The following is a 21,488-nucleotide window of genomic DNA, read 5'->3' on the forward strand; positions in this document are numbered from 1 at the left end:
GCATGAGCTGTACAGTTCATCAGTGTCAAAAGAAGGTGGTAAAAACCCACTGGCCCACAGGCATCCTATAAACTTCTCTCAGCAGTTATGTAGACCTTTTGCTCACAGCAGCAAGGAGGTCCTGAGCATGTACAACAACGTAAATGGAGCTGGGTACAGAGTCTCTGCATAGATCAACAGCAAAGTGTTCCTCTCCTCACACTTGAGCATGAAAAGGACGTGCTTTTTCCTGCATTGGTCCATGCACAGGAGACATGGCAGATCAAGGGTATCAGAAATTACTTAAAGTCTAAAGGACTGTTCTGATGGTTTCACCCAAAAGACAAAACTCCTGCATTAGTTACAAGTCTTGAGCTCCTTCTGTGAAAGTCCCTTCCAAACTTGTCTGTTTTGTAAGAAATATATAAATGATACAGTAATACTTAAACCGCTGTGGATGAAACATCAGCTACAGTAAACCCCATTCAGACAGTCCAGATCAAAATAGCTTGTTAACACTGCAAGTTTTGGGAGTTACAAACACAGGACTAGACTATCCTTATCACCTGCAAGAAAGGTAGCGCATTCAACAAATAAATAGCCTGTGCAACGGTCTGGGGTGATTTCTGTCCCCGTACACATGGACTTGTACTACCTGCTGCTCTTCTGAATGCTTCAAAGTCATGCAGAAAAGCAAGGAAAGAGTGGTAAGATCTCTCCTTCTAGATCAAATAAAGTGGCAGGGAAAGCAGTTCCTTTCCTTTGCACTCACTTTTCCCTCTGTACAACTCTTGTGTACCACAGAGATTGGAGAGCAATGCTAGATTATATCTTTCTTTGAGCTCCTCATACACAGTCTATCTCAGTGCATAGATGGCACAGCACTATCCACTTTCTGCTGTTTTCTGAAGAATAGCCTGCAGCTCCTCATGAAAAAGAGAAGTGAGATAACGTGCACAAATCAATTTGGGAAGTACTCAAAGGCACCAGCCTTTCACTACCTACTTTACATTTCATCAGTCATGGCAGTACAAGAAACAAGCAGGATCCTTGTCATGCTAATTCCACTGGGTGTCAAATACAGCTTCCAGAACTAACTTTGTTCTTAAGTTTCCTTTCAATATACTGTCATGATGTTTTTTATAGATTGCTGTTTATCATCATCTAAACCTAAGTGGCATTTGCTATTAGAGAAAGACCTAGCAATTATAGACTATACAATGAATTGTCAATATACAAAAAAACAGATAAACATATCTCAGTTGTCACTGGATTCACTCTGTTCCCTTACTATGGTTGTGAATTTTGTTACTGTATACTTTACAACAGAATCTATCTGTAAACATCTCATTTCACAGATCCTTCACCCATTTAAATATCCACAGACTTTATTTTAGAGAAAAGTACAGACAGAAAATACAGCAGGCAAAGCACACTCAGTAAACACAGAAATCTGTCTAGACTTTTCCTAATTTTCAAAATAAATTGTGCTTTAAATTTTACTTCTTCAGTACTTCCCACTTAGAAGTTTGCAATTTTCCTTCTCTCTGAGCCCATCCCACATGTATTTTTCATAATGTGTTTGATCTGCAAACAGAGGTTTATTTTAGCTGTGCTCATCTCTAGCTGTTTATCCCTAGTCTCCTACTAGACTTATAGCAAGACTACAATTTGGAAGCACTTAAAAATTCTGATTGTCAAATATTCTTTTCCTGTCTGCCTGCTTTTAACACCACAGATTCGATCTAAATACTTAGAATTCAATTTTCTATTTTGTCACAGAAATGTTCAAGTTTTTTAAAGAAAAGGCTACACACAGATGAATATCTTCCACTTTAAGCTATAATATGGCTGTGATCTTTATACTAAGATACTGTTTATTCAGCTAAGTCAGGATTTGAAGATACAGTAGTTCAAAGGAAAGTCTGTACGTGAAAGAGTAACTGATGACATAGGAAATTTATTTCACTCAGAACTATGTTGGTTCATCAGGGATAAGACCAGTACAAAGAAGTGCGAGTCTGTATATAACAAGGAACAAAATTTTCTGAACAAAGAAGGCTTCTAATTTGCACAAACACACAGGTATACAAGCTATACATATAAATTTAGAATTTAAATTCTAAATTTAACAGTCCTGTCTCATTTTTGTGAAGTCACTTAATTATTCTAGTTATTTTCTTGTAGGACTTACTCATGGACATATCTGCTTGAAGAATGCATACAGTTACAAGATTTTTAACAACTTTCACACTTGTGTAAAAAATTGCCACAAAAATGCAGTTATCATCATATGATAACTTTAGAATCTTATTCTCCTTTCCTTTCTTTTCCAGACTAACTGTATTATTTTCCCACAGCATTATCTGCTTTTCTTGCCACAGAAAAAAGGCCATGGTGTGCATCACACAGATAAATTCCTTCTTCTCTTTAGAAATAATGCTCTAACCTGCTTTACCTTCCAATTGTGTAACAGCCTGGGTCAAGTTTCCTATGTTCAAAAAACTATTGAGTCCCTGTTTCTGATCTACAGATCAAAAAAATCAGCTCATGTTTCTCCAAGTGCAGAAAACAACCCCCAAAAGCATCTATTCCTATGTAGGACATCACCGTGGCTTGCTGTCACCAAAATTGGCAAACAAAGCTATGCTTGAACCTTTGCTCCAGTCATTTGCTCTCCTTTTTGTATGATGATAAGCAGCATAAGTAATATTAAATAGGGCAACCTGTAATTTCAAAAAAGTAGACTTCTCATCTTTTTTTCTAAACCTAAAAACTATTGCAGGGGTAGAGCCCCTAGGCATCATCATTTACATGTACTCTGAATTCCACTTATGGTAATAAATGGAGCTATAATGGTGAAGAAAGAAGTCAGAGACTAATATCTCAAAACAAACAAACAAAAGCTTCTGATTCAAATATATGAAAGATTTCTCTATATGGAATAGGAACATATGGCTATACAGCAAGACCACTGGCCAGAGCCCTAGCTCAGAGCAAATTAATGCTAGACCAGCATATCATTACACCTTAACTTATTTACATGTCATGCATAACTAATATCACAACATATGGTGTATAAGCACCATTCTTTTACTGGCATGTATATATTATGTAGAGCTCAACAAAAAGCCTATGTATCCGTGTGTGTACATAAGTATATATGTACGCTTTTTATATGTGTATATATATATAAAGCATAGATACACATATAACAAAATTTCCTGACTTCTACTCCTCTAATCTGTCTTTAAACCTAGAACTGACTCTCCATTATTTCTGTGTTGAAAATAAAATTATCAATAGAAGAACATCATTTTGACTGAAGCAACAGGTGACAGAGAACAAAAAAGTGAAAGCACTTCTTGCAAAAACGTTCATTCACTTACGCTAATGGAACACTCTGGTACTCCTGTTTCGTGGAATAACTTCTAATAATACTTGTAATTTACACATTAGCAAATGGGAAAAAAAGCATAAACAGCACTTGTCAATTGCTCTGAAAGACAAGTCATTCTAAACTTATGTTATGGGTGAAGGAGCTAGGGGGATCACCAACCTCAGAGCCACTGAGGACTTTAAGGGAAGACAGAGGTTCCAAAAGTCATGTACTTTCATCTGATTTAGTTGAAGGTTTGTGCATATTTCAAGGACAATATCCAGATCCTTCAAAACAGACTGCTAGATTAGAATAGAAATGACTGATTATTTTGGATTCTTGCAGGTTCTCTGACTTGCAAAATCTCAGCCTCAGAACTGACTCCTTTTGCAACATCAACTCAGAAATTCTGGCTTCTTACAGTAATACCAGGACTTTTCCTGTAAAGGTGGAAAAACATTTGACTGTGAAAGTCAAATTTAACAGCTGTTAAGACTACACGCGCTGAAAGGCATTACTTGCATTCTGCAACAAAATTGTTTCCAGGTTTAAGGCAGCTGTAATGTAAATTATTTAAAATAAACCATACAAGCCAAAGACTGCAAGTTCTCAAAGCACTGGCCCCTGCTGAAAATTTATTGCAAGTCAAATCTGATCAATCAAGCTACGAGATCTGAACAGATATTAGACAGATACCTTTTGAGGCCTTAAATATATCAGAAATAAAGGAATGACAAAGCATACAAAATCTCATTTTAATGAAGAATTATGCCAGTATCTCAAAAGATTAAATCTGGTAAACCGTGCCATAATTGGTGATGCAATTTTTATTCTATATTTTTACTGAGTGCTTGATTTTCTAATCTTAGCATACTTTTCCTAACTGTAACTTCTTTGGAGCACTGATACATTTAAAAGCTCCATTAATTATATATGGACATTAGAATTAAATTCCTCAAGGTAATTTTTTGGAGGTTTTTCTTTCTTTCTTTTTTCTTTCTTTCTTTTTTTTTTTAACTAGACTATAAAGTTCTCTTCAGAAAAAAAAACTCCAGAATTAAATTTCATAAATTTGTATTCAACTACGCTGTTGATTCTTTACCTACTGAGCGCCTAGAGACAGAATCACCTACTCAGTCAAAAGGGAAAACATTCACGTCAAGAGTTCTTGTAGCACTGTCACACCACTGTAAAGAACCAAGAACATGCCCACAAGCTTACCCCAATTACTTCAGTGACATCAGGATAGAGAACAAGTATCAGAAACATTGGTTTGGCGGAAAAACAAAACAAAACAATTCATGCTGCCAATCCCAGTTTTACAAATACATAACTTCCGTGAAGCAGAACTTGTCGATATCTTAAATCAGATTTCTGCACTGATTTCACCTCCTCCTGTTGATCTATACTGAGATTGGAGTTTACAGATTAGCGTGTTCTGCCCTGTGGTCAACACTGTTGCACGCTTCATGTGAATCAGAATTCATCTAAATATTGTTTTGCTCTAATTACATTCTTTTATTCACTTCTAGCCCTTTTTGTATAAAAAGATTAGGAAAAGATAGTTTTCCAGCACAAGGACTAAAGGATCCATCTGATTTTTTTTCTCCTTTCCAAAAGCCCAGTGACATCTGCTGAACCTAGCTTGCTTTGTGGGCCCAATACTCTATTTGCTGAGTACTACAAAAGCCTGATTAGGTCTACAAGAGCCAGAGTGCAAAGCAGAGTGCAGGATTGAGCCCATTGTGAGGCTGGTTTAAAGATATTCAACACATTTACATATAGTTTCATCTCTCTGCACATAGAGATAAAGTAATAATAAAAAGATGAACAGAACAGACAAAGATAGTCCACAGCCAGTTCAGTCTACTTAGTCCAGAGCAAGTTTTAGGGAAAACCTTAGCTTATATAACTGAGATCTCTACAAAACTATTATGTTCCCAGAATTAAATTTTATTTCCCTGTTTGTAGTCTTCATAGCTGTTTTTCAATTTTGACCTTCTGTGATGTGAAGGAGGAGAGAGAGGGAAATAACTGTCTTCCTAGTATTTATACATTCACAATTACTTTTTGAGAACATTGGATCTTCTTGAACCTTCTGTTTAGGTAACTGCTTCCTGCCTATGCATTTATGTTGCCTCTATCAGTGTAGTATCCAAGCATTTAACAAAAAATAAATTAATCCATGCTCTCAACATTTGTATGAAGTCAGGCAATATCTTTCTTATTACAGAACAAGAAATGTGACACTGAAAATTGACCTTGGAACCATCTCATACTGCACAGTATAGATAGCCTGTGCTATTCAGAGTAAGTTTGGGCACAAGAGGCTAAACTCTGCATAAGTCCTCCCAGAGAACTGAATGCTTGCTAGCATGCTATGCTTGATGTAGTACCAGTGGAATCAACCGTACTTTCATCTCCAGTAATGATCACCAGTCTAATACAAAATCTCATCCAATCAGAAAATACTTGCAAATTCATCTATAACTATTATCTGAATAAACTAGCAGTATTTAACTAATATTTCACTGCTAAGTGAATTACAATAAACACAATAAAAATTCCCAGCCTTAAGTATTAGAAATGGAAATATCTGTTAGCTAGAGATATTGAAAAGAAAGGCCAGATTAAAATTCTGAATATCATAAATGACTTGCATAAAAACTTATAGAGGTGATGATGAATTCAAAACTCAAAATGTATCAGGGAGAATGTCTGAAATGAACATCATGAAGCTAGGGCTTTTTTGTGATTAAAATACTTACAAATTATTAATTAAACAAACCAGGAACATGCAATTAATTCAGAAGATTTCCTGTAAACTTGGGTGGATTTCAAAGTTTTCTAAAATATATCAATATTACTGTTGTCAAGTAGCAGGAACCCACTACTTCAGGATGGGTTAGATCCTGCCGTCGAGATGGCTCAGCTTTCTATGGTAATCCCCATTAGTCTGCAAAATAGTCCATTCTTTTTCTGAAAACATTGTTAAGTGCAATCACTGAGACTACTCTAGAAACATACAGATTTATAGACACTCTTGTGGATACAGCTGCTAGATGACAAATTCATAGTGAGTTCTGATTGTTCGTTATTGCTCTTGCCCTGTACATATACAGCAACTGCCCTCTACTTCCAAGAGTAGAACCCATGATTCTTTAGCACCATTCTGCTAAGTTACAGGATTTAACAGGGATTCAAGTATGATTCTACAACCTTATTAGCACATAGCTGCTTCATTAATATCATTTTTCACAAGCTTGTAAAGAATGAAAATAATGAGCAGCAGCACCCAATTTTTTTAAATCTGCATCTAATTGCAGAGCATTTAACTCTTTCCACTTAACAGTGGTCATGATTTCCAAGTCAAGCATAGCATATCCAGCAAAAACAAATTTGATAGAACTGATCATCATTTTATCCGGATTTTCTTTGAGGGTATTGAAAGATCTTTCAAGTCTCTCTTAGGAAAATTAAAATAACACTTCAGAACACATAATTCTCCCTGCCCAACAATATAAACAAATCCATGCCTACTTTTCTCTAGGGAGCCAAATTCTTCATGTGCTATCAAAAACAATTTCTCTCACTTGACCTGGTCTGTATTTTTGTCATGTTTGATAAGCCTTAGCTATACTTCCAATCAAATGGTTTATTTAGTGCAAGTATAAAATATCTTTTCCTCCCTCCCCCAGATTTTTCTGTTCTTAAAGGCTTTTGTATCCTTTTATATTTTGTATCCTTTATAATGTATTTGCTCAAAACAGTTTAGAAGTTTCCAGTCTCATCCCATTAAAAACAAGAATAAGAGTAAACTCCAACTACCTAGCAGGAAAAAATTCTCATTACAGTAAAAACTGGGAGTATCAGGAATACGCAGCCTTCACTGTTTTGTATGATTATTGTCATTACTTTCCACAAACCCTCTGTAGCCTTTTTTGCAGTAGTTTGCAAAGCTCACTTTTATCAAACCCAACTTTTTTTAATTTGTCCTTTAGAAGCAGATTGTTGCGTACTATATTCAGGTTGTGATGCAGTAGGAAGCCTTCCCCTGAGTCCTCACTCCAACCCTCTGCATTCTCAGATTTGCCAGATGTCTTTAGACAACACCAATAAGGTGGCTTATGATCTATTTCATTTAACATTGCTTTTTTAGGAAGCTATTAATCTTTTTAAATTCTAAGAGTCCTACTAAGTCGTTCTCACTTGTTTGGTATAATAGCATTTATTTTTGTTACTGCCAATGTTACATAAAGCCACGTGTCAAATTTTGAACATATGCTATGAGAGCACAGTGACACACTGAATGATGCTCACACAGTACCTCAGAACTCCAGCCACTTTAATGATTACCTTTAGCTTTTTCATCTCTCCTTAGAGCAGCATACCTTACCCAATGTATATTTTCACTTGCTGGTATTCTCGCTGATGGAAACGGCCAGATTAGAAACACTTTCATAAGAACAAATGCTCAACTCCAGAAAAGTACAAATCCCTGCGTCTTCTTCTATTCCAATTTAATTCTTTAATTTTTCCTATTCTACTGCGGTAGGTAGGTAAGTAAAAACTTCAGCCCTAATGAAGGAATGGCTTTGTTCATTTATCTCCTGGGTGTGTTATTTTGGCTCTGTGGAATGGATCTTTTTGTTTAACAACAGCCCAGCAGCTCAGCATTTTCCCAAGGTTGCTTAAAGCTTCTGGTCATGTACTTCCACCATCCATTGCTCTTTTTGCTGGCATCCATTGCATGCAGATATAGAGTGAACCACTGTTTAAATCCTCTCCAATTGTTTGTCACACTTCTGGAGATTTTCAATTCTAATAGGTCTTTTAACTACTTCAGGCCAAGCGCTAGCCAAAAATGTGCTGCGTTTTGCTGCTGGCACTGCGCACTATTTGTTCTCCAGTAAAGATTTCGCTGCCAAGGGTCCAATAAAAGCCTGTTTCTTTGAGTGCCCAAGTTCTAACTTAATACATCACATTACATTAGCCACAGCATAACACAATGCATCCAATATACTGTACATGCACACTTGCTTCTTTGTCATTTTATTAACTAAAAAACTAGCAATAAATATCATCCTTCTCTTTGCATTATGTAGGTATATTTAATATGCACAGAAGCAAATTAAAATAACAAATCATTCTTTAATTAATAATCTTGGGAAAAGAAGGGAAATGGTTCTTGCTAACAAGTTCAATCCTGCTTGCTTTCAAAATTCTGAAGCGACCTTTTCTGGATTTTCCAGAGGCCCTTTCTGTCTTGCTCTGTATGTATATGGCTAGTAAATGCCTGTTCCTAGGTTCATATTGAACTTTTCCACAAAGAAAGGGGGAAAAAATCTGTAAAAAAACACTAGTTTTTACAGTTATAACTTTGCAAATTACGTTGTCAATGACAACAGGTGTCCCTTGGACAAGCTGGCTAGAATTTACTGCAGATCTATACACCAATACCAGATTTTGTCACCTTTAACCTCTTCTCTTTAAAACATAAGATTTTAATTAATTTGAAAAGCACCCTTGACTCTTACACAGTTTCCATGGAAACTTTTGTTCAATACTTTGACCCATTTATGTATGATAGTACATGCTATGAACTTCCATCATTTTTTAAAAAATATAACTCATTAAAAATATCCTTGAAGTTTGGACTAAGTGTTGCAGTTCAGAATTACACTCATAACTATATGACTTCCAGGTCTTGTACAGTACTGAATTCTGTGTTTTCCTAGGCATCCTAAAAGGAACTTGCTAGTGTTTTCCATATGGCAAGGAGATTTTTCTGCCTACATTTATTCTCATAACTCTCAGAAAGTGGTATTTATTAACAGCAGAGGCATTCAGTTGGAATTCAGAAGGCTACTGGTGACCAACTGCAGGTCTTGAGTTCAATAATTCAAGGATGGCTCTTAGATCACCTCTATGACTGTACAAGAGCAGCTACGTAATCTGAAATCTCGGGGGTAAGTAAAATCAAGCCAATATGGCTCATAAGCTTGGCATCATCAGACAGTGCTAAGATCCAGTTATATGCCCCACAAGCCATCCCACATTTACAGTAAGAGCTGTACAGAACCATTAACTTCTGCTGCCTGAGAACAACTCTCAAACCCCTGACGTACGTACATTGCTGCTGCCAGCTGCATGAAGATTTTGGCACATGGGGTTAAAGAAGACTGCCCACGTCTGTAACAGACAGCATGCAATTTGGATCATAATGATTGCAAAGGATATTAAACACATATTATAAAGCAATCTATTAACATACTGGCTTTCTTTGTGAAAGTGAACGTATGTGTCAGTTGTTTCATGCTCTTTTGAGTTTTGTAGACTACAGGAATTCCAAAACCATTTTTAAGTCTGCACCAAACATAAGAAAAGCAAATGGTTATTGCTAGGTACCCTAGAGTCTTGGCAATAAAATATTGAATCATATATTGTAAAACAATATATAGGCACAGAAGGAAGAGAAGGCCTTCTGTGTAGGGTCCTCAGACAGAATTATAAATGGAGACTCTGCTTGGCTGTGTTAAACAGAACTAACACTGTGCAGGGCAGAAATGGATTTTTTTAAGCAGTTTCACATAATGGGGTTGGTAGCTTTGAGAAATGTCTTTCCCTAATGGTCATTCTATTGATGTAGAGCCTACAGACAATTTTCCTAATTAAGTCATAAATTACAGCTGTAGGAAAGTCTGGTAATTCACTATTAGAACTATGCAGAGCTCTGAGCCTTCAAACTGCTGAGGATGTGACAAACCTTTTACCTAACTTTACTCATTAAGTCTTGCTTCTTCCCCTAGTTTTTCTTAAAAGTTTTAGGATCAAAGAATTCCCTTCATATCTCATGATGTCACTCAAAAAGTAGGTAGGTTTGGCTCACAGACTGTATTTACCACTGTAACTTCAACAGTCCCTTTCCTCTCCTAATTTCCTTTAATCTTCCTCCATCAAGCTGAAACTCCCCTTATTACAATTTTGCTCTTCGTTTTGGGTTCCCCCCTGCCCCAATAGGCTGAAGAAAGGCAATGGTGACATGCTCTCTTTTTTTGTACTCAAAAACTTGTAAGATGTGATAGACATTTCATTTCTTCCCAAATCACTGGGAGGCAGCCAAATAACATACTCTAGATAGCCTCACTGAGAGCGTATACTGTCAAGGGAAACCTGCTTTTCAACAGTCACTCATACACCTTCAATCCTTCATCTGACAGATGTGAGACCCCAAACTTGCTTCTGGACGATGCACTGGAACATGACACCACAACAAGCTTTAGGACTTGTGTTGTAAACTTGGAGTTAGCAGATAATTTTTGACCATTTCACCTTTTCTTTTGCATTGTAAGGGCTTCTGAGATGTCTGTATTTGAGGAAGAAGAAATAAAAAGGCAATCTGCTCACCGAATGATACCCAGTCATTGGAACGGTCATTAGAGGAAAGCTGATGGAAAGGTCCAAGGAACCATTCTGCTGTACAGTTATGGAATAGCTTCTCCTTGGGAAAGCTTCTTCCTTTATCTCATGCAACTGATTTGTTCCTAGGCTATAGGATTCATGCTTTCACAATGAAAACAAACAAAAAAGCCCATACTGCATACAGTGACTTGAAATTTTCAACAACCATAAAAATGTACAGCCTGATGATTCTTTCCTATAATTCTGGCTTCAGTGGTATCCTAACCGGCTGAACATGAAAATTACCTCTTCCTGGAACAGCATTTTATGTCAAATTTGCTTCATTTCACTTTTACTGCCTGTTGCCTTATCACAAGAGGGGGTAAACAGGAGTTTATTCTACTTATCTTTACCATATTCCTTCTAACACCTCTTCAGGCTACTAGAGTATTTATCACACATTTATTTCCATGTTTCTTTAAAGATAAAGGGTCCAGATGCAGGCATGGCATAGATTTATACAACACTGATCATACAACAACACAACATGGTCAGTTTTGTTTTCTCTCACTTTATGTGTATTTTTTATTGACATAAACAGTCTAGCCAAACCTTTTTCACATGCTCAAACCAGTTCAGAGCCTAGCAATATAGATGAGGGATGCAGATGATTCCTTCCAGCCTAAACACTACTGAAAAAAAAAGAACAAAATAAACCCTCTTACATAAGCGTCTTTGCTGAAGTTGCCCTGTCACAAAATAATCAGCAGGACCTCTGAAAATCCCTTGGCTTTATAAACATAAATACAGTTAAGAATGCAAGTATTGTTATACACCCCTTTTTCATTTTTCTTGTTTCTAATTCACAAGCATTTTGTCTAGAATTCTGTTAGCGATTAAGTTTTCTTAAAAACTGTAAAGGTTTTTTGAAACATCAAGTTGCTAAAAACTGACTTCCACTGTATCACTGCTATAGTTACAGAATGGCAGAAGACAAAGTATCAGACAATTCTTTGGAAAAAACATGCTAGTTCATTTTAAACTTTACACAAATTTCAACAGGTATCTCATACAAAACTAAGCTTTCTAAATCTGCAGTTTCATTTATCATTCCCTTCGCGAGAAGGTTGTACTCAATTGCATAGTTATGACAGAAGATTTAATCACGTTAAGGTGCAAGATTCTAGGCAGCATAACAGTCTGCACAGACACTTAAAAATGTGTTTAGCTTAATGTCTATGATTTTTTTAAAATGAAAAATCTAGCCTTTTTTTTTCCTTAAAACTGAGGTCTTCCATGCCCAGTCATTACCCTAATTGCTTTAGTAAAACATAAATTGAATCTGACCCCAAAAGGCAGTATGTGCCTGCAAGCTATCATTACAGTCAGCATTTCCCTCTGAGATGAGAACATGTGAAAAGAGGAGGAAACCTTTAAGACACTAAAATAAAAATAAATTCCCAAACCAAATCCTAACTATAAGACACTAAACACTGATAATGGGAACCCTCTCCACAAGTAATTGGAGGGGGAAAGCATGAGGGGGGAAGAGAGAGATCCTCCCTGAACAAACACCTCATTTAAATCATTGGATGAGGCTTGCCTATCAGTTAGCAGAGGTTCACAGGACTCCTCAGCCAAAACTGGCCAAGTTTAAGAATTTCAATTCATTGCCAAAGGTTTGTGACTATCCATTCACTACAAAATATCAAAAAATATGTCAACCTATTCATTGTCAGTTAAGTAACTTTCAGTGTAACAAAATATTAACATAACAAGCAACATTTCTGAGCATTAAAATATTGTGGAAGAATAAAACCCCAGTACGCTTCACTGAGAAACCAGTAGTGGATTGGCACAAATTTTAGCAATTCGACTATTCTCCTTCTCTCTTGCATACTCTTCCAGTATTGAATTTGAAACTAATGAGCAATGGGCCAATGCAATACTAGTGTAGCATTTAAAGTAGATATTAATAGCCTTCAGATTCACTGCATTTAGGATGCTTTAGTCCATATCCATTCCATCTTTCAAAACATGGTGTAGCCACTACACATGGTCCTTCCCCAACAGAAAATTAATAGTTGAGGAAGAGATTGCAACCAAATTTACAGATATAAAAGTTTCACACTGGGGAGCTCTTCCATACTATACAGTCTTGTACAGAAACACAAGGATCATAGAATCATAGAATAGAATCATAGAATCAGTAAGGCTGGAAGGGACCTTTGGAGATCATCTAGTCCAACCTCCCTGCTCAGCAGGGTCACCTAGAGCATGTTAGACAGGGTTGCATCCAGGCAGGCCTTGAAGATCTCCAGAGAAGGAGGCTCCACAACCTCTCTGGGCAACCTGTGCCAGTGCTCTGTCTCTCTCACAGGGAAGAAATTTCCCCTCACGGTCAGGCGGAACTTCCTGTGCTTCAATTTCTGCCCATTGCCCCTTGTCCTTATGTTGGATAAACATAAGATGTAGGAATACTTCTGTTATAAAAAGCTGATTCCTGATGAGCTTGCAGGAATCACTACCCCAAATTATAAGAACATTTGTTGGAGAAATTCCAGCCACCGGAAAATCTATTGTCATTTCGAGGTGGTAGCTACACAGCTAAGAAAGTTTCTTTTTGCATTTCTTTGCAATAATAAATGCATAAAACAATTCTGAGGAGAAAGTACCATAAAATTTCACAGTACATAGCTTTTTCTTTCTTTCTTTTTTTTTTCTTTTCTAGCTCAGCAAGATTCTAGAAGAAATTCTTGACTCTGGTTCAAGAGATAACATTTTACATTCCATTCACTTCAAAATAAGACAGAGATGAAAGGGAGAGGTGAACAATGGCAAATTATTTGCCAACCTATATAGCTGCCCATCTTTTAAGTTGGCTAAGTTTTACATAAATACAGCTTGTCATTTAAGAAATAAGTTTGTTTTTGCAATATTTTAACTAAAACACATATGTCTTCCATAAAACAGATTCTGAGTGAAGATTATGAGGGAATGAGATTATCCACTCCTGAGGGAATTGCTAACAAGGGCAAACTCAGTAACGAGGAACAGGAGACGCTCAGGTTTAGACTTTGCAGGGTGCATCTCAAAAGACGTAGAAAATACTAAACGCGACTCTCTCTTTTGAAAGAAACAGACTCCTCTTGTACAAGGCCTACCTAGGGCATGTCTCAGCCTATTGAAATCTAAAAGAATGTCGCCAATTTATACAGAACAGAATGCCCATTATTTTTTCAATAGCTGCACAAGAGGTGCCTGAAGTAGGAAGATGTAGAAATTACATTAAACAAGAAATTCAGAGAGGCTTTTGCTGGTGGCAGAAGAAGAAGTTTTTTTCCATCAGCCCATTGTTCTGAAATAGATTGTCATAGGTCTGGCCAAAAGTCTTGGACAACTTAAAAAAGCTCAGTTAACCTGTACTTTGTGCTGCAGATTTCAGGCAACCAATTCTGAAATGTTACAAGGTATTTTAAAAATAAAAATGAATTTGTGCTGTCTTAACTGTGTGGCGGCAACATTAAATGACTGTTTCAATTATTATATTTAAATAACATTTGTGTCACCCCTAGGAATCTGCTTTAAAGGCCAAAACCAACAGTCAGAAGTTATTTGCACTAAAGAACCAATAAAGTGCTCTCTGAATTTTACTTTTCTTAGAAACAGCACATATGCTACAAGAGGTACACATTAATCTTCCTGACTGCTGCCCATTCAGCAGCATAGTTCCGCCCATTCAGCAGCATAGCTCTTAGTAAGGGAAGGGAGAAATTAGCACCCCAAAGTGCTAGGACAAGGAATTACGCACATACTAAAGGATAAAAGCCTAAATTGGCTATCAGTGTGACCTCCAATTTTAAATGGTGAGGTCACAGATTGAACGTAGTCTTCTCATCAGTCACTTAATGCCTGGAAATTCTCTCTCACCTGTTTTTTAAAGTCTTTTTGTGCCAGATGAGAACTTCATTTAAGTGACTTCATTATTTTTTGGAGGTGGAATTTCTGTGTAGGCTTAAAAGACCTCCACTGACAACAACAAGAAGCTGTTGCTAGTGTCAAAATAGCTTTCAGATGGAGTATGCTCAAAGAGAAATGTCTGAAACAAGGCCCAGACATGTGAGTAAATTACTGCAGCTTAGCAAGGTACTACCTATCATAGGTGCAGCAACAACTGAATGCATACATGCTTGGAGCCTGTGGCTAATGGAAGACAAAGTACTTGGGCCTCTCTTACTGGAATTTGAGCTATCAGGTGGATCAACTAAACTTTTTAAAGTTTAGTTCATCATTTCATCTGTTCAGATAATCTGAGTCAAAGATTCCCACTGAAGCTCACTTACTAGTCTTAAATTCACAGAATAAGTGATACCCCTTTTTTATTCTATCAAAGAGGGAATTACTTAATCTAAATTATAATGAAACATGTAAGAATTGGAAATAAATGTCCATTTATATGGTTTTGTGCTAAAATGTAAGAAAGATACGATTTGCTTAACAAACTACTGATACCTTTAAAACTCAGCTTTATCATCATCCCCATTAAACAGACTTTTCCCAGGCTTCATCAGTTTAAAATCTCTAATACAAACGTATTGAGTCTTACAATGTTCCTTCGGGACAAGGAAGACATTTTCAAAGAGCTTTTAAAATGCTGTTTTCTAAGAGAAAACTCTACTGCTTGTGTGGTCATACATTTATACAGGTTACTAAATGGTGTGATGTTTTTGCATCTAAGGGCCCTGCAAATAACACAGATACTAAATGAGGAAAATCTCTTCTCCTCTTCCCACTCCACTCATACAGTTGTATCAGCAGAAGCATGATAAATATTATGTGTTCTTCCCTTGTGCCTTGTTTTTACACAAATCAGGAGAGACCAGCTCCTAGCATGTTAGCAGAGCTCTCCAGCTCTGCCTTCTGAGTCTGTAACACTCTCCACATAAGCACCAGCACTATCCAGCTCCAGAAAAAGAGCTTTTCATTCTAAACAGGGACAGGGAACTCACTGCATATAGATGATCCAATGTGCAAGTTACACAGCTCCTACAGCTCACTTCTGCCAAAAGAGCCCTGAGCAGCCTTACCAGTAAGCCTGCCGGGCATGGGAGCTATGGGGCTGCACCAGAAAAGGTGCATCACCAGCGAGCCCCAAGGGCAGCTCTGCTGACCACCCACCAACTACAGCTGCACAGCGAAGTCTGAGGTTTGAGCGCAGAAGCAGTAACCGTGCTGTCGCCACTTTCCCTTTCACTTCTCCGTCTCTAACCTTCCCAGGGGATTCTCACTCTCCTAAGGATTCCCCAGCGCAAAGGCAAAACCCTTTCCAGGCTTTTGGACAAATTCAACAGATGTTTTAATACTCTCATTTTTCTGGAGCCCTACTGCTCTTTTAAGATAAAGTAATGAATTACTGTGAATATTTTGGGGCTATTCCCTACAGGAATGGCAAAACACAGATAACAAATTTAAAAACAGTTAGAGAGCCAAGCACAAAACTGCTTCTCTTGTAATAATGAGCAATTTTAATACTCCAACTGTAACAGGATGTTCCTGGAACAGGCTTAAACTAAGTTCTGCTTGGCTCTGAGCCACCTAAATATTTCTTTTCCACATTCCCATCAATTACAGAAGTACAGTAAGTGTTTTTGTTCTTAAGTGCACTATTACTGGGGACACAAATAAGCCATTTTTCTTCTAGCGTTTTGAAGCTAATATTTCTAAAATACTGTATTACACATTTGGCAGGCTTGAAGCATGATCCAGTTTTCACTTGTGTAAGATCAGTACATCACGCTATTTGAATCAGTTGCAAATGGGTAGTACTAACCAGACTATACACCCTTATGACAGTAGCTCTAACACTAGTGAAGCTGTTTTTACTTCACTGCTGGTATAGGTATTTACATTTGGGAGAGGAGTCATAGGAAGCTGAAAACAATTTTTTTTTTAGCTGTTCACATGCAAATATTGGCAGATAGGTATCATAAAGGAATGGCTTTTGTGAAAAATCAGATTATATAAAGTCAAGTTTACCATTTTCCATGATTTAGACTGAACATTTTACACCAAGACTTCATTAAGGCAAGTTTACAATCCAGATAAAAAGGAATAGCTAATCACAGGCATGCATATGCTTTGATAGGAAGAATTTATAATCCTAAAGTGAAACATACCACCCTCAGAAATACCACCTTCGATCACAGAGCAAAATCTATCAAAATGTAAAGAAACTAAAAGAAGTGCAACGTATCCTCTCTCAACGCATGTCACTTGTAGGCTGCCTTTACTGCATGTGCTTATGTCTGCTCCTACACAGACATCCCAGATTACAGCCTTAGGTTGAATGTTCTAGGGATAAAAATAAAATCATTCCTTTTCTGAAGCCTCTAGCCCTGTGGAGGATGTACAACAGACACATGACTGAAGTACAGAGGGATGAGTTTCTACAACACTAGCTTAAAGATAAAGGTCCTACGCAATTAACCATTACCACTAATCACGATAAATTAACCATGGAAACTATGGTTAATTTATCAGTGCTGAATTCTTTGAGTCACATGAGTGTTTTCAAGGAAAAACCTGGGACTCTGACTGAGAGCTAAGTATCAACCTATTCACATTCTGCCTAGCCTTACCAATCCTTTACATATAGCACATGCTAGGGGAACACAGCCTTATGAAAATATCACTTAGATCCACAGGTAGGGAAGTTAGGGAATACAGTTCCACCCTCCTAAGCAAATTGGTACAACTCCAATGGCCAAGGGCCCTGGCCTTGTATATCAGACTGCTGCCAGCAAGGGTTCTCTGACCAGTACAAAGACAGCAGTCAGACTGTAATGGTAATTAGAAATTGTTAAAATAAAAAATTATTAACATGTTGACCTAGGAAGACAGCCACCAAATGGTTTTGTGGACAGCTTTATGCTGGATGAGGAGGAGCATCACATTTTCTTTGGCTAAATTTGATATTAACTACAGTATCAGAAATGGAAGTAAATGCATCACCTCTGCAGTACAGCATTCCTTCGCACTCCATCAGCAGAAAAACACTCTACAGTGCTTTTCAGGTCTGATCAAATCTATTACCTGGTAAACAAAGAAATATTCCCTTTCACTTAAGAAAAGGCACCAGATCAAATCCTGAATTAGGTATAAGCTTTCTTCAGCAATATTTCTATAAAAGGAGAAATATCTGATTTATAGATATTCTACCTCCCTCAACTTTTCTACAGCCTGTATCAATAACTGTTCAATGAGAACAAAGTAAAATAGTACATTCTCATTCAGTATCTTGACCACTAGAAAAATTCTGTACTTTCAGGTCCTCAGGACTGCAATGTTTTTCATAGAACTCATAAAAAAAATCAAAACAAAATAAGAAAAAACATTGCTGAAGTCATCTTCATCGTTCAATACTGTGACCACAGTAATTTTTCCCCCCTAGCTTTTCCAGTGCCTCCTTTACCTTCATGCAAGCTGTATCAAGGCTTAACCAATTCCTATGACATTGATCTAGAATTTTAGTAACTAACCTTAGTCAGCCAGTATTTCCATTCTTTACTGCATTTCCTTCTCCTTTAAATTACCCTTAGGTTTCTCACTCTCTTCTCCTTACTCATGTAAAAAAACCTCTCACTTACATATCCACACATCTGTTATCATGTATTTCTTCAGATCCTGTCTTTGGTCTCATGTCTATCCACAGTTAAATCAAGCTGAATGGTTTACAGAGAAGCGAAACTTCTGGCTCTCCTGCTCTTTGTATTTTTTCCTTTTAGAAACTTGATGTCATCTTTCTTTTTTATTTTTTTTAATAATCAGAGTCCAACACAAAAAAACCCCACATGATCAGCAAAGCTGTATCAGTTCCTCACAACATAAACTCACTTCTGTCAATCTTCACAACCCTCTCTTCTGATACGTCACTTGATTTGTTCTCTAGGCTTTGAAACCTCTGTGGCATGGGTTATCATCTAGGCTCATATTATAGTTAAATAATAAAAACTCAAAATAGATTAAAACCGTCAAAAGTTACTGTATTATACTACTTATTATATCATTAATTCTATTAGATTTTATTGGCAATAGCTGGCTTACTAGAAGTATCTACATATCATATTTTATCATTATCACTTATGTGAAAATACAACTATTAGCCAGAAACCCCACTCACTGCATATCCAACAGAAGAAAGATTTACTCCATCTAACAAAGGGTAGTACAGTTTAGTCTTCTTTCACAAAGTGGACAGCCAAGACAGAGGCAGTACTCTCTCTGCTGAATGCTAGAAAGAGACAACACTCAGAAGTCACTTTCAAAGTAACTTTTAACAAAGTCTATCTCCTACTCTAGAAGGCTAGGCTAGATTACTTACAATATAACCATTATATGGGTGCTGAAAGCATAAATTTAATTAAGGCCACATGAAGTACTTCTGATGAGTTATTTTTCCATTACATGCCTAAAATTCAAGCAGCACAGAAACTCTAATTTGCATTACAACATTACATAAAGAAAGTGGCTGTTTCCCCTACTGGCCCCTGTTTTTAAAACAGCAAGATAAGATAATATTGTAAGACAGATGGATTGCTGTGTATTAGGTTTTACAAGAGCAGATACTATGGGATCTCAGTAGCACAATGTCATAAGCCTCGGTTATAGATAGCTTATGAAAGAATGTATGGACTTACCAAAAAATCTCCAATTAATTTTTGTAGTTCCTTGTGACCATGCTTTCTAGCAATACCTGCTGGATTGTCTCCATTTTTGTTGGTTATGTTGCAAGCCTGTGTGGCCTTGGGACACCTGAGTAGAAGAGCAGCAAGGTTCTTTAATCCAAATTTGGCTGCACAGTGAAGAAGAGTGGGAAGTTCTTCCAAATGCCTATCTGTATTTGGAAAAAAAAATCATGAAGAACAATTTTGCTTTTATAAAACATCCATCACAAAATTCCTTTGCATATTAGTATTACTGAGTTGTAATAAAACTGGCACCCAAAGAACAGTTCTTCTAAAAGTTTTACATTTCATATAGTTATATATTTTAATAAAGGAGCCTTCAACATAACTGAGAAGTGTCTTTTTTCTTTCCTTTTTTTTTTTTTTTTTTTTCCTGACAGAGAGATTTCAAAGCATTTTAGTTCTATTGAGAAATAATATGTTTCTTCCAAAGGACAAAAGATTCTGCAGTCTGGGTATGCTTTTGCATAGGTGCATATTATTTAATGCTTTAGATATATTTTTTAACCTGGGACATATGAATAGGACATTTTAGAGATTTATGGTGTTATGTTTTTGTATTATGAGACATTTCTGAGAATTTGCGACTACCAGGAACCTGCAAAAGCTTGCTTAGCACCTTAAAGAAAAAGCAGACTATTTAAAGGTGGCTGTTTCAGCTAAAGATTTTCAGGATTTCTATGAAAAAGCATGATGTTTGTTTGCATTACAGACTATTTTTCTCCTTGGAGAATTGGGCAAAGCTAAACTGAAGTCAGCTTATCATTTCAGCACTTAGACCTGTATCCTGATTCCAGCAGTAGCCACAGATGTCTACAGAAGAATAAGAGATTAAACATAAGCAATACTTCATCTGCCCTCACACTCCAATCCCTTTCTTATCCACCTGTGGTTTGGTGTATTGTGATTTGTCTATATATCAGCATGCAGCGCATCTGTCTTCCAAGTACCTGTCCAGTCTGCCCCAGGGCACCATTAATTTCTTGCATCTTCCGGGTCTTTTGGCAGTGTCTTTACTTCCCACTGTGTGAAGAACTGCTTCCTCTAGTTTGTTTTGAACCTGGCTCCTACCAGGTTCAAATGATAGTCCCTAGTTCATACTATACTCCATCCCTATCTGCCTTCTCTGCATTGCCAGTGACTTCTGTTATAATCCCCTTGCCTCACTCCCAGAATTTCTTTTCTAGATTGAAGAGAATCAGCCTGCTTAACTGTGCCTTGTAGAGAACCTACAGCATCCTCAGTGCTCTCTTCTGAGCCTTTCCCAGTTCTAATATATCTTTTCTGAGATGATGGGAGAACTGCATGATAGTCAACTTGTGGGTGAAACATGTAATTTATGCATCATCATAATTATGTCCTCTGTTTTGTTCTCTATTCCTTCCTAATAATCCCTAGTATTTCATTTGCTTTTTGATCTGCTGCCTAGCAACAAGTTGACATTATCATGGAACTGTGTGGTCATATTCCTGAGTGTTTACATCTCCCCAAAGCACCTCATTTTGTATGTCAGCATAGTATTGCTTTTCCCACTTATATCACTTTGTTTTTACCTACACTGAATATCATGTCATTCTATTGCAGTCACTAAACCTTAAAAGACCCTTCCGCAATTCTTCCCAACCAGTTCTTACTACCCTGAATATTTTGCATCACTATTATAAGTTCTTTGCAACTATCTGCCTCATGTCTTTTAGACAATTATTCGTCTATGCCCAATCAATTACCAACTTGATCAGATTCCAGTCTTACAAGGAACTCCAAGAAATCTATAAAGCTAGACTTTCCTTTACAGAATTTTTCCATTATTATAGTTTCTACTAATTTGTGTGGTAGAGATGACACATTAACCTTCTGTAGTTCTCAAGGTCCCAAGAGAAACTGGATTTTGGTGTCACATTCACACCTTCTAGTGCCATGGAACTGAATAAACTGCTATTAGTAATCTAGCTATTTTATTCTTAAATTCCCTCCGAACTCTTTAA

At 37.0% G+C, this 21,488-nt stretch overlaps 1 protein-coding gene across 1 annotated transcript in view; it reads right to left on the reverse strand.

Moving 5' to 3' along the window:
• The window catches only part of BANK1 (B cell scaffold protein with ankyrin repeats 1), a 145,991-nt gene that overhangs the window by 60,259 nt on the left and 64,244 nt on the right, over positions 1 to 21,488 (reverse strand). Inside the window, exon 9 of the mRNA XM_062574958.1 lies at positions 19,456 to 19,652. Within this exon, the coding sequence (XP_062430942.1) occupies positions 19,456 to 19,652 (197 nt within the window). The remainder of the gene's footprint in view (positions 1 to 19,455; positions 19,653 to 21,488) is intronic.

This window comes from Rhea pennata, chromosome 4 (genome assembly GCF_028389875.1).
Source record: "Rhea pennata isolate bPtePen1 chromosome 4, bPtePen1.pri, whole genome shotgun sequence".
Lineage (NCBI taxonomy): Eukaryota > Metazoa > Chordata > Aves > Rheiformes > Rheidae > Rhea > Rhea pennata.